Genomic DNA, 11,958 nt, shown 5'->3' on the forward strand with positions numbered 1-11,958 from the left:
GCCGTCACGCTCCGCCATCGCGCTCCGCCTCCCGCTCTCCCTGAGTGCACGCGCGCGCGCGGCACCGCCCCTCGCACCTCCCCGGGCTCGCGCCCCGCCCTCGGGCCCGTTCGCGGGGTCGCGGAGCTGGGGCCGCGCGGTTGGCAGGTGCGGATGGCTGCGGCGCTACTCGGCGGCCGGGTGCGGGCGGGGGTGCGGCTCCCACGGCTCGCGAGCCGGTGCTCCGCGCTCCCTAGCGCCGTCTCGGGCGGGGATCCGTGGCTCGCGGAGAGCCGCCTTCCTCTACGCTCTGAGCGTCTTGGCGGTCTGACGGCTCTCGTGCAGAGCTGCCGCGGCAGAGCAGCGCGGGACCCGATGCCGGGTGCTTTGCCGAGAGCGGTGATGGCGCTGGGCGCCCAGAGCGGCACTCGATGGAGGTGGCACCACGCCGGGCCTGCACGGCCCCGCGCACACTGGCTCGGTGTCGTGGCCGCATTCCGAACGCCGTTCGCTGCGATTTACTGCCAGTCCCATCCTCCTCCCGTGCCGTCCTTCTGCTATCTCGCTTGATTTACCCCTGTGAGTCAGCAGTTCCCATCGCACAAATGTCCATCGTTGTGCTGGGGGCACGGCCCTCCCGCTGCACGCCGGGCCGAGGGGAGTGCAGCAGCCTTGGGATGTTCTGCGTTGGCAGGGCCTTTCAAACCTGAACCTTGCTTTATGAGGATAAAAAGTACTTCATTCCCTTCCATTGGTGTTCATGGAGAAAATGTGACCTAAGCAGAACACACAAGAAGCAGCCGAGGGTTTTGGCTGGCACTCACACCCTGGCTGGCGTTAACGCCGCACAGGAGCCCTCCTGAGCTAGATGCTCACCATCAGCACATAGGCTGCTCTACAGGCCTTCAGTTCTGCTCCCAGAGATCACCTTTGGCTTTTCATGGTGCACGGTGGGGAGAGCATGCTCACTTCACTTTCCATGAACGAGAAAGTTACTTTCCACAATCTGGGAAATGAACCCAAACAGAGGCCCTCTGGGGAAGTGTCTGTAACTGCCAGGAGATCTTCAGGCAGCCCCAGGGCCACATAGGGTTGCAAGATGAAGTCAGATCACAGTCACAGCAGTAGTCTGTATTCCCTAAACATGGAGATGGAACAGAGCCATGGTTTATTCTGAAAACACAAAGCACCAGATTCCCTCTTTGCTGAACGCGTGGGGAGCCCAAAGGGCTCACGCACTGGAGCCTACGCTGCTGCTGCTGAGCCGTGAGCCCAGCTACCTGTGTCACTGCATGTGGGGGGCACAACAAGGGAAGGCTGCCAGACCTGGCAGGGCACTGCAGGTGCTGTGCTCCTGCTCACAGGCTCACGGGGAGGTGATTCTGCTCTGCACTTGGCCTGCTTGCCCCACACACGTGAGTTGCTGCCTACTGGCACTGTTTGCAGACAAGCCCTTGCACTGCCCAGCCCAGGCCTTCCCCACCACAGTTCCTTGCCAGCAGATCCATGCACATTTGTGTTTGACTGCTGCCAAAGCCAAGTGCTGGAGCGCATGGCCACGCAGCTCTCCGGCCCAGGCTCCACCACACAGAGCCATGAGAAGCTTTATCCCTGAGAGCAGAGCTGGAAGCCATCACTACCAGCTCCTGTCTGAACAACTCTTGGGAAACTCCAATATCCATGGGCATTATAGTCCACACCAATGGCGTCGAGCAGCCAGGAGTCTCCCTAAATGTTTGGAGGGACACTGCAGGCCCTTAAGCCATTGGCTTGGCAATCAGCCTCAATCCCAAGAACAGAGACTAGCTCTTTGCAGATGCTTGTTGTGCTTCACAGGGCCAAGAATTTTAAATCCTGTACATTCTGCTCTTATCTGCACCTTGATTCTGTGCTGCATGTGCTTTCCCAAGGCTGTGTCCCTCCTTGCTTGTTTGTTGGGAGATAACAGCAGTCCACGCCTGAGGCCTCGTCCCCTCATCTCTTCTTAGAAAGTGTCTCAGCTGCAGGCACAGGAGCACTCTCCAGCTCAAGCCTCAGTCTGCGGGTGACTTGGAGAGGGGCCACAGTATTGTCTTTTCCTGGAAACATGGCTGCAGGAAGAATGAATCACACGTTGGACCGTGTAACCAACTGGAAACAAAAGCTCAGGATTCTGCATCTCACTGCTGTGAATAATGGGGGGAAAAGTGGGCATCCTGTTTTGAAATCCAGCACCAGCTGACAGGATGAAAATACTGCAGGCATGATTGTCTTCTGAGGCTCAGCAGTAACATAAGGCTGTGGCCATTTAAGGGAAAAAAACTGAAACAAAAAAAGTACTTAGGGAAATAGATCCAGTGCTTCCGCTAGGGTGTGAGTGAAAAAAGAAACCAGTGAGGTTGTTCAGAACACACAGGGTCACAGGGTGAGGTTTAGTAGCCCTAACGTTCTCAGTTTTCAGATCACCTCCTGTACTACTGACGAGCGGTGAGCAGTGCCAGCAGGGCTGGGAGCTGTGCCTCGCAGCACACAGACTCCAGCATGGCTGTAATTGATCCCACCTGTACCTCTGTGTCTCTGCAGCAATCCTGGATGTCAACACAGGCAGTGCAGAGGTTCTTAGCATGCGAGCACCTGGATCACTGCAGTGATGCCAACAGCACAAGCATATGGCAGTAAATGTTTTTTGACCTTGGAGTCTTTTTTTGGATCTTGTCTTCATTTTGTCCTAAGAAAACATAAAACTAGCATCGGCAGGTATTGGAGACTCAAGAGAATGGACTACAGCAGTGGAGTTATGGAGACCTTACACCTGAGAAGAGAATCTCAGATGCGCTGAAATCAAGGAGGCTGTGCTCTGCGCTGCTGGGCAGAGCTGGCACAGCTCCTCTTCCTGAGGAGCCAAGCATTGGAAATAGCTGTACTCCAGGTCATGTATGCAGTTTTCCTATGAGGAAAAGGGAAACGCTTTCCAGTATTTTAATACAAACATGAACATGGCATGTGTGACTTCATTCAGAAACAGCAAACTGCATGTGTAAGCCCAGCCATAGCTTTAAGAAAAACTTCTGAAGGCTTAGTTCCAACATGGGCCATGAAAAGCCTGGAAGGAGGCCCTGAGGAGCCCTTCTTGTGAGGTCTGAGGCACCAGAAATTGCCTATGGGTGCCTAGTGCTTCTTCTCCTTTGTCTGAAGAGTTTTGTTTCTAAAGAGTGGAGAAAAGCTGCCTAATACTATCTCAAATAAATAAACAAACCAACCAACAAAAAACATTTTTCTTGGTTTCTACTTGAAAAAGGGAACCTGATGCATCTACCTGCATGCTCTAGCTGCTGTCTGCTTGCCTATAGAACTGTTTTCAAACTGCCCTTAGTTGTCGTTAACTAGTTGTAAATTAATACAGTACATGGCTTGCACTGTAATTTTCCCTCCAGTTACATAACTCTGCACCTACGGAACACATCAGAAATGCGAGCACTTAAAATTAACCCTCTGGATCTACAGTCAGCCTCCACCAAAGAGTGTTTTTGCAGCACATTTCCCAGTGCAGCAGCATCCCACAGGCAGACACCCGAGCCAGGTGCTTTGCAGCCCCCAGCCAGGCACCCTGCACATGAGAGCTGTGGGAGGGCAGCAGCATCTGCACTGCAACCCGCCTCCCTGCCTCCCATGGCCCTGCAGCACAGCACTGTCTGCTTCCCATCAGAGGGCCAGCACGGCCCAGTGCCCAGCTGCTGGCACACCAATGTGAGGCTGTTGGTCAGATCTGCGAAGTGCATTAGCAAGAGCTGGAGGTTTCCAGCAACCAAAGTGCCATTGTCACTTATGGGGAGAAGAGCTGGCTCGTTTTGCTTTTTGTTGGTTAATTAAGATTTCAGAACAATGCCAACTTTCAGAACTGTGTGGCCTTTGAGAGATCAGTCACGTAACTCCACTAGAAGTGATGTGATTTTTCTGTATCAAGAGATTGTAATAAGTGCCATGATTATATCTGACAGTTGATCAAGATATGAGGTTTATGGAGTGACTGTAATAGTGCTGATGGGAACTATTCCTTCACAACAAAACTTCCTGCATTTCAGCCCCTGCGCTTCTGAAATTAAGCATCTTCATGATTTTTTTCATTACTTCCGTCACTTAACATAACTGTGTTTGTATAAAGAAAATGACACAGTAGCTCATGCCATACATTATTTTCTTATTTAACACTTCTTGCAGAACCAGCAAGTTATAATGTCTGCAGATAACCTGTTAGCTTCTGCAGAAACTTAGGTTTTCATTTTTAATTCATCCTGTTGGTTTCAAAGGTGGTTCAGATCAATCAGGCTTTATTCTGTAACTGCAAGCAGTGATGAGCAGAATTAATCTCTGGCTGACTCCCTTTTTGTTTAACAGAAAGCAATTCAGTGCTCTATCTATCTCTCTGGTGCCGAGTGTTTGGAAGCTACCAGTGAACACATAAAAACTGTTCATCACTTCACTGCTAGTCACTTGAATGGCCGCTGCTGGTGGTAGCTGAGGAGAAAGCTTTTTTTTCCAAGTTCCCCACCATGCCTGGTGTTAGTTAGCATTTGTTCTATTGGAGGAAGTTTTTAGCAAAACAGACATCTGTCAAAACTTTCCTTCACAGATAGTTCTTGTGTTCCAGTGGAAGGACAAGAAGAAATAGCTGATATTTGCTTAGACAGAAAGGATTAAACACATAGGCTCAGAAGTCTCCAGGCAAATAGTCACTGCGGCCATTTGGGATAAGGCGTTGCTGTCAGACAGTTACCAACAACGCGTGTTCCCTGATACAGTTTTTAAAAAGTGTATCAGATTGTTTCTATTTATACCTGTCTTTGCCGTGGCAACCAGAGACTGTGAGATGGATGCAGTATTTTCCTCGCGTTGTGCATGTCTCCAAGATCCATTTGGTATATGCAGTATGCAGAACCATCACAAGAACTGCTGTATTCATTTCAAAGGAAGGATTTTAAACATTTAGCAGCCAAGAGAAGATTTCTGTAAGAGATGTGTACCAGTACAGTCTTAAAAGAATTTGCTCTCATTTTCATGACATCTACTTGATTCTTTGATATTCTGAGCATTAAAAGAACCACTGCTCTGAAACACTTCTATAAATCACCCCACAAAGCTTATTGGCATCAGAGGGAGCAGGATTTACAGTTGGACACACTGCACCTCTATTCTATCAAGTAGTTGAGTGAGATAAGAATGGATTGAAAGCAGTGTTTCTTTTTGCTTTAACTCACCCTTGCTTACCTTACAATGAGCAGTTTCCTACTTTGCAAGTTTATCTGCAGCTCAGATGTCCATTTTGCCTTCTGCAGCATTTAAAGGCGAACCGAGTTACATTTCTCCCAACTTCATTGCTGTGCTAAGCTCTCACCCTGCTGAGAGAAAAAGTACTTCAGTTTTGGACAACTGTCCTATGCATAGAATTCTTTGTTGTTACATTTTCCTTGCCATTTTACTGTCAGGAAAGGTGGGGAAAAAAGTATGTCTCGTACTCTGCTGTTATAATACTTGAGCACTGTAACTTGGAAAGCAGATTTGTAGAGAGGAAAAAAAGTTAGATGTAGGGCCCTTTAATAGCCTTTAATTGCCTTTTTAATAGCTTCACTACCAAGTTACGCTCTGGAAAGTAATTCCTGGCCTTCTGTCTAAGGCGTGTGAAAGTCAGTGCCAAAGTAATATTAGCGAGGAAGAAAGGGAAATACTTCTGAGGAGAAGAGCAGGATTCGTAGAGCCTGCTGAGCTGCTGAGATACTCTGGGATATATGCCTTAGAAAAAGACACTTTTGAGAAAAGACTATTTGCTGCATTATTGTCAAGTAGGAGTAGTGGCAAGGAACCAGTGCTTTAGACATAAAACCACAGTAAGCTGAATCATCACACCTGCTCTGGCCTGCTTAGGAAAAGAAGTCTGAGTTGCCATAAGACAAGTATGAACCGGTCTGGGGCAAGTGGAATTCTGCTTTCCACTCCACTACAGTAGCAGAACCCTACAAACAAGCTTTGTTTCCTGCTCCCCTGTGCAGCCTGTAATGCTCTTCCACAAAGGTGTTAACGAATCTAAAGCCGCTCTGTTGAAATCAACAGCTTTCACATATAACAACATTTGCTTTCTTCTGACAGCCAGATTTGCTGTTTCCTGTGGGAGGGCAGGGCTGTGAGCCCTGAAGTTGGTTGTGCTCCCTGAGTTTGAGGGCTGGCACCGGGAGCCGCTGAGCGGTGCAGCCCCCGGAGATGGGCGCAGGTCTCCCAGGCGCTTCTCCTGTGACCCGTGCACGCCTGCTCTGGCCCCGTGCAGGGAACGAGGAGCATGGCCGGCACTGCCCTCCTGCTGCCGGAGTCTTTGCCGAGCGCCTCCGGGAAGCCAGGACGGCTGCCCTGCCCTCCCACGGCCTTTAGCAGGCTTTGGAGCAGGTTCAAGAAACTGGGTAGGGAGACAAAGGAGAGGCGCGCTGTGTTGTTTTGCCAAACAAGAGATTAAACGGAGCCAAAGGTGACGAGAGAGCCGTGCACAAACAAGGCAGTGGGAGCACCGGCACCACACCTCCGCCGCTGAGCGGCTCGGCCCTGCGGCCGCGCTCGGCGCCGCGACCCAGCCGTACCGGGAGCCGCGTCCGACGTTATCCGGCCGCGCGATGACCGCTTCCAGCCCGACACCGCTCATCGGCACGGGCCCCTTCGCCCGGCCCAGCCCCGCCGCCGCCCGCCCCTCCCGCGCCCCGGCCCCTGTTCTGCACGGTTCCGCAGCGGCCGGAGCGAGGGAGGGAGCGGGGCGGCTCGGCCGCGCCCCGCCGCGTTTCCGCCGTTCCGCAGGAGGCGGCCGCGATGGCGCTGGTGCCCTACGAGGAAGGCCGGGCGCTGCAGGGCCTGCGCAGGCCGACGGCCACGTACCGCTTCGCGGGGCGCACCGTCCGCATCCGGCAGGACTGGGAGCGGCGCGGTGTGGCGGCCGTGGTGTGGGACGCGGTAGGTGCGGGCCGGGAGGCGGCCGGGCACTTCGGATCGCGCGGAGAAGCGACCGAGCGCCGAATTGGGGATCGGCGGATTAAAGAAAGTTCGCTTCCCTAAGAGGCTCCTCACGTGCGCGAGGGCAGCGGGCGCCCCGGGCCCCGCACAGGGGGCGCGCAGCACGGAAGCACGCGGGGCCCGCCGCCTGCAGCGGCCGCGAGGACCGCCGGCAGCCTCGTCGGGGCCGTGGCCCTCCCGGACGGCCCGGCTTTGGGACCGGCCCGAGGCTGCGGGGCGCTGGCAGAGGGAGAGATGCAGTGCCCGAGCGGCCGCGTCGGTTCCGGCAGAAGCTGCCCCGCGGAACGCTCCTCGGCGCTGCACGTTAGGTAGCGGGGCCGTTATCGTATTCTGCCTCTAAGGGTCTTCCGTAAAGCTCACGACGAGACCGCACGCTGGCTCACGGGCCCTCCACGGAAGGGCTGACCGGAGCCTTGCTGCAGACCCTCCTCATAACGTGCTTCTTCCGTGTAAATCAGAAGCGCTGTGATTCAGTATGACTGAGGTGCACTTAACTGACCTTGTCTCCTGGCTCAGGCTGTCGTCCTGTCTGCTTATCTGGAGATGGGAGGCATCGATCTCAGGGATCGGTCGGTGATTGAGCTGGGAGCTGGAACTGGATTGCTGGGAATAGTGGCCACACTGTTGGGTAAGGGTTGTTTTGTTTGCCGTGAGCAATTTACAGCTGTAGTAAAACTGGCATTTTTACATCCACATGCAGAAGTTCATATGAAAGCCACACATGTGAACTGTGATATATCCTGAGTCATCTTCCTCCCTCATCAGACTTCAGAGCCTGCTGTGTTATTTACTGTACTGATAGTGCCACCACAGTTTACTTTATGGTGGGACCTTGCTAAGACTGATGCTGTTACCATGGCAGTCTGCTTCGCAACACTGAGCTTTGCAGATCTCCTCCCTCAGGGAGCAAGAGCTGTGCTTGTCGTCTTTCAATTCTCCTGAAATGCAGCACAGATAAAGCTGCAGACAGAGAGCACACAAAGCCACATTAGCCTATCTTGCAGACAGGGAAACCAAGGTCTGGAGGAATGATTTGCCTTGCGTACTACTGTGGCCGAGACAGGGGCTGAGCACTGTTTAATCTGTGCTAAGTGTCGCAGATTATCATGTAATTCAGGGCTGTACTGACAGTGGAAAGTGCCTGTTAAAATAATAAAAACAAAGCAGTTTGACAAAATGTGGCAATGCCATAGGAAATCACACAGGCATAAATTTTCTCGGACCTCTTCAGTTGCTTCTCTTCTAATGAGGAATCAGAGCAAGTTAATGGTGACAGTCTTTTTAAAATTGTTGTCACATACCAGAAAATAATTACTCTCATGCACTGAGAAAAAGCGCCAGAAAACCTTTTTGTTTAACCTGATTTAATCTTCGTGTGGAATATATGAATATATTTTATATTCTTAAGTGACTAATGAAGAATGGGATGTGTCCAGACAGTGGGATTTCTGCTTGTTTTGTTCCTTTGTTTTTAATCAAGCATCTCAGCAGTTATTAGGACTGCTTACCTTGACGCTTTGTATTCCAGATGCTCTATTTATGGACATCAAGCATTTATCTGAGACATATATTCCTGTACCACTTAGGTGCTCGCGTTACCATCACAGACAGGGAGCCAGCACTAGAATTCCTGGAGTTGAACGTGTGGGCTAACTTACCTTCTGAACTACACCCAAAGGCTGTGGTGAAGGAACTAACTTGGGGAAAAGACCTAGGCAACTTCTCTCCGGGAGCATTTGACTTCATCCTGGGGGCAGACATCATTTATCTTGAAGAAACTTTTGAGGAACTGCTTCAGACGTTGGAGCACCTGTGCTCAGAGCAAACTGTGATTCTTCTTTCCTGCCGTATCCGCTATGAACGGGATAGCAACTTCTTGAAGATGCTGAAAGGCCGTTTCTCTGTAAATGAGGTCCACTATGATTACAGTAAGGATGTTCATATCTACAAAGCACAGAGGCATGGTCACAAAGATGACTTTTGAATGTATACTTTGTTAATAAACTGCTGATCCTTTTCAAACCTCTCCTTGTTCCTACTAAACACACTTGTTCCTAAGCATATAATTATGGAGGTTGTGTTATTTCACTGGCTTCTTTTTCTACTCAGTCTGAACCAGCAGGGAAAGTTCCTATTCTCCTTCTGCATATTGATTTTCCACTTCATTCCCCAGTAAGAAATACATAAGGTCTTCCAACGACTTTTTATCAAATAATTTTTGAAGTTGATTTATGTTGCAGAAATTGTCATGCATGAGAAATGTAATCAAAAGATCTGTGGTTTAAAAATCTTAATTTTCCCACTTAATTTTCACAGGAAACTTATATTAGCAATTAGATTAGATGGGATTTTTCCCTTTTATCACTTCTTCAACTTTAGAAAAGTGGAATAAACTAAGACTTCAGTACAAAGTGTTTTAACTCATCAGACCTGCATTTTTAACACTGTGGTAAAAGAAGCCATGCAAAGGGCACACCCAACAAAGGCAGATGCCATAAATCTGTTCTATTGCTACCACTACTGAACTGAAGAAGAGCAGGGAAAACAGGGCTGGGGTGGTAGGAGGGGGATCAACAGTTCAAAGCAAGCTGACTTAGAAATTAGTGGTTGTATCTAACTTGCAAGTGTGGAGGCCATACCTGCTTCCATCAGACTTCCTAATGAGAAGATGCTGAGAGTCTGTGATCCAGAAGTGACATGCATACCGTATTCTGGAAATATCGTGTCATTATAGCTTCCACCCACAAGGTCTGAAGGCCTTGCATTTTGCCACTGGAGAATCTGTTGTCTGTGTTCAGCTTTAGTTCTTTGCTTGGCTCTGAATTCCGCCTGAGGGCGGATGCTTTGTAATACACTTGCTTACAACTGTATACTTAGAAGCCACACGGTGTCACTAAAACAGTACTTACTGGGAATTTGCAGTTTCAAACTAGTGTTGAAGTCTTTTGAGGAAAGGAAGACAGCACCTTTAATTAAAAGCAGAACATGGTATGAGCTGTAATGTGCCATACTGTCTTTTCTGTCCTACCAATTGGGTGAGCAACATCTGGAAAAAAATCACAAGCTCTCCCAATTCTGTTTCTGGCTGTAATGTTTGGAATGGGACTCCAGTTCTCAGTGCTCCTCTTCCTCCCCCCCTAGTGCTTCCTTCTCTCAGCTCATCTGTGATCACTGCCTGTTTTGGTTCCCCTGGGGCTGGGGCTGGCAGAAAGCAGAATGCTGCAGCTTGTGCCTGCCTGTGCGTGTGACTTGGCCCCTGGGGAAGGTCTGCTACCTGGCTGTGCTCAGCCCCTGAAAGAGGCTGCAGCTGCACTGCTTCCTTAGCAGGAACCTGCTTAAAAAGCATACTGAAACAGCACAGAATAAAACCTAGAAGTTTAACAACCTGTATGACGTTAAAAAGGGAATCTTTGCTCCATGGCGTGCTATGATGAGAAGTTTTGAATTTTTAAAACAGATCAATCTAATTGCATTGCTTTCTAATTGTTTAGCAGCTCCCATTGTGTGTTCTCTTGTAGCTGCTTTTACAATCAGCAACCTTTCTGAGAGCAGGCAGAAAAGATCAGCCTTGGCTGCTTCTAGACTCAGGAGTGAACCACACCAGCTGTGTAGGGCAGGAGGACAGGAGCAATGGCCCCATTGGGTAAGTACTGAGAGCAGCTCTCTGCAATGACATCTGTAAGCCTGAGGCAAAACCAAATGCTCCTGTCCCGACTGATTGGTCCCAGGCAAGCTTCTGATCTAGAATGAGATGACGTACATTAATGGTTCAGCAGCTGCATGGCAATTACACTAACACCCTGCCCAGGCGCTTTCTGCCACTGTGTTTATCCTAAACTTGAAAAAATCAGTGAGATTCTCTTTTGGGTGGTTCCACTGCATCACTCCTGGTTTGCAATATCATGTGAACTCAACTGGATGGAGGACTTGTTGGTGCAGTTGTCCCAGAGTAGTGACGCAGTGCATAAACAGACTTTTGACAGTAAAAAACCACTCACCCTAGGGGGAAGATCCAAGACACAGAGAAGTGATCGGGTAGACGTGAACATACTGTGATTTTCTGCAACCGTCTCTGAAATGTGCCATTCTGTGAGGGAACAAACTGCAGTGTCATTGCAAAACCGGTGCTTTATTATTACGAAGACAGAGTACAAAATTCAGCTCTGTATCTTACAGACAAAGAGCTTCAAGGTGCCTCAGCACCAGAAGTATCAGGTTTACTGGATGAGGTACTGACTGCAGAGGGACCTGTGTTACCTGATTCCTTCAGTGTGAAGTTCAAGACAAACTGCATTTTTATCTTACAAACTAACCTGCCCGGGATTCCCCTCATTGCAGAGATGTGGATTTTGTGAACAAATAAAGGAACAGCACTATGAAAGTGCTTAGTTATGAAAACCACAAAATCCCACTCATAATGAGTCGACCTTTCTTCTTTCCCTTGGTGCATTGCATCAGTGATGGATTTGTTCTGGCTTTTGTCCCGTGGTTTGATCCAACCTTGCAGATTACATAATCAATTTGTGATCTTTGTAATGTTTGCTGCCTTCTCTTCTGTTCTCAAAATCAGCAGTACATGGCTTAAGAGGAATGCTTGAAAGTGGGAAAGATAGCATATTTAAACTGTGAAAGGAAAAAAATCTTTCACACATTATTAAACAACAGAACTAAGTACCACCAAAACAGATACAAGAAAGGAAGTTTAAAAATAAGTATCAGAAGTGGAAGATTGGAACTTTGGAAGAATGGAACTTTGTCTTCAGGATTTACTCTCAAATTAATTCAAATTGATTGAGATTTTAAAAGCACTCTGTTTGGGAAAATACTCATGAATACTTACAGCACGCCATGTCATGAGGATACCATCGACTGCTTAAAATGTGCCCTCTCCTGCATTCCTATCTAGCTCTGCCTCTCGATTAGTGCAAAGGGAAAATCCTGCTCAAAAAAGAGACT

At 49.1% G+C, this 11,958-nt stretch overlaps 2 protein-coding genes across 9 annotated transcripts in view; one reads left to right on the forward strand and one right to left on the reverse strand.

Moving 5' to 3' along the window:
* Positions 1 to 1,113: 1,113 nt before the first annotated feature.
* CREB1 (cAMP responsive element binding protein 1) overlaps positions 1,114 to 11,958 on the reverse strand; it is a 29,882-nt gene continuing 19,037 nt past the window's right edge. For 2 of the 7 annotated variants that reach the window (XR_006171015.1, XR_006171007.1), the window contains 5 exons: positions 11,001 to 11,940; positions 7,502 to 9,968; positions 5,224 to 5,354; positions 4,794 to 4,962; positions 1,114 to 2,069 (listed from right to left, as the gene is read on the reverse strand). The gene's annotated coding sequence lies outside the window, so the exon portion shown is untranslated. Of the gene's footprint in view, positions 2,070 to 4,136; positions 4,298 to 4,793; positions 4,963 to 5,223; positions 5,355 to 7,501; positions 9,969 to 11,000; positions 11,941 to 11,958 lie in introns of those variants that run through there. The other 5 variants (XR_006171009.1, XR_006171008.1, XR_006171011.1 and 2 more) reach the window with 5 other exon arrangements.
* On the forward strand, positions 6,802 to 9,063 carry METTL21A (methyltransferase 21A, HSPA lysine). Of its 2 annotated transcripts, none has more exons than XM_042831833.1 (3): positions 6,802 to 6,942; positions 7,519 to 7,630; positions 8,589 to 9,063. In XM_042831833.1, the coding sequence occupies exons 1-3, from the start codon at positions 6,802 to 6,804 to the stop codon at positions 8,984 to 8,986; spliced, it is 651 nt and encodes a 216-aa protein (XP_042687767.1). In that variant the 3' UTR covers positions 8,987 to 9,063. The 2 variants fall into 2 exon arrangements, with proteins under 2 accessions (XP_042687767.1, XP_042687768.1); XM_042831834.1 differs by having other exon boundaries at positions 8,531 to 8,753.

Source organism: Centrocercus urophasianus, unplaced genomic scaffold, assembly GCF_019232065.1.
Source record: "Centrocercus urophasianus isolate 14NV4802_14NV808 unplaced genomic scaffold, USGS_Curo_1.0 seq_363, whole genome shotgun sequence".
NCBI classification, from domain to species: domain Eukaryota; kingdom Metazoa; phylum Chordata; class Aves; order Galliformes; family Phasianidae; genus Centrocercus; species Centrocercus urophasianus.

What these genes read in the sequence shown, in the direction of transcription:
- METTL21A (XM_042831833.1), top strand. Translation starts at nt 6,802, where the DNA reads ATGGCGCTGGTGCCCTACGAGGAAGGCCGGGCGCTGCAGGGCCTGCGC. An exon ending in CGGCCGTGGTGTGGGACGCG is followed by an intron (nt 6,943 to 7,518) that starts GTAGGTGCGGGC and finishes CTCCTGGCTCAG; the next exon opens with GCTGTCGTCCTGTCTGCTTA. An exon ending in AATAGTGGCCACACTGTTGG is followed by an intron (nt 7,631 to 8,588) that starts GTAAGGGTTGTT and finishes TGTACCACTTAG; the next exon opens with GTGCTCGCGTTACCATCACA.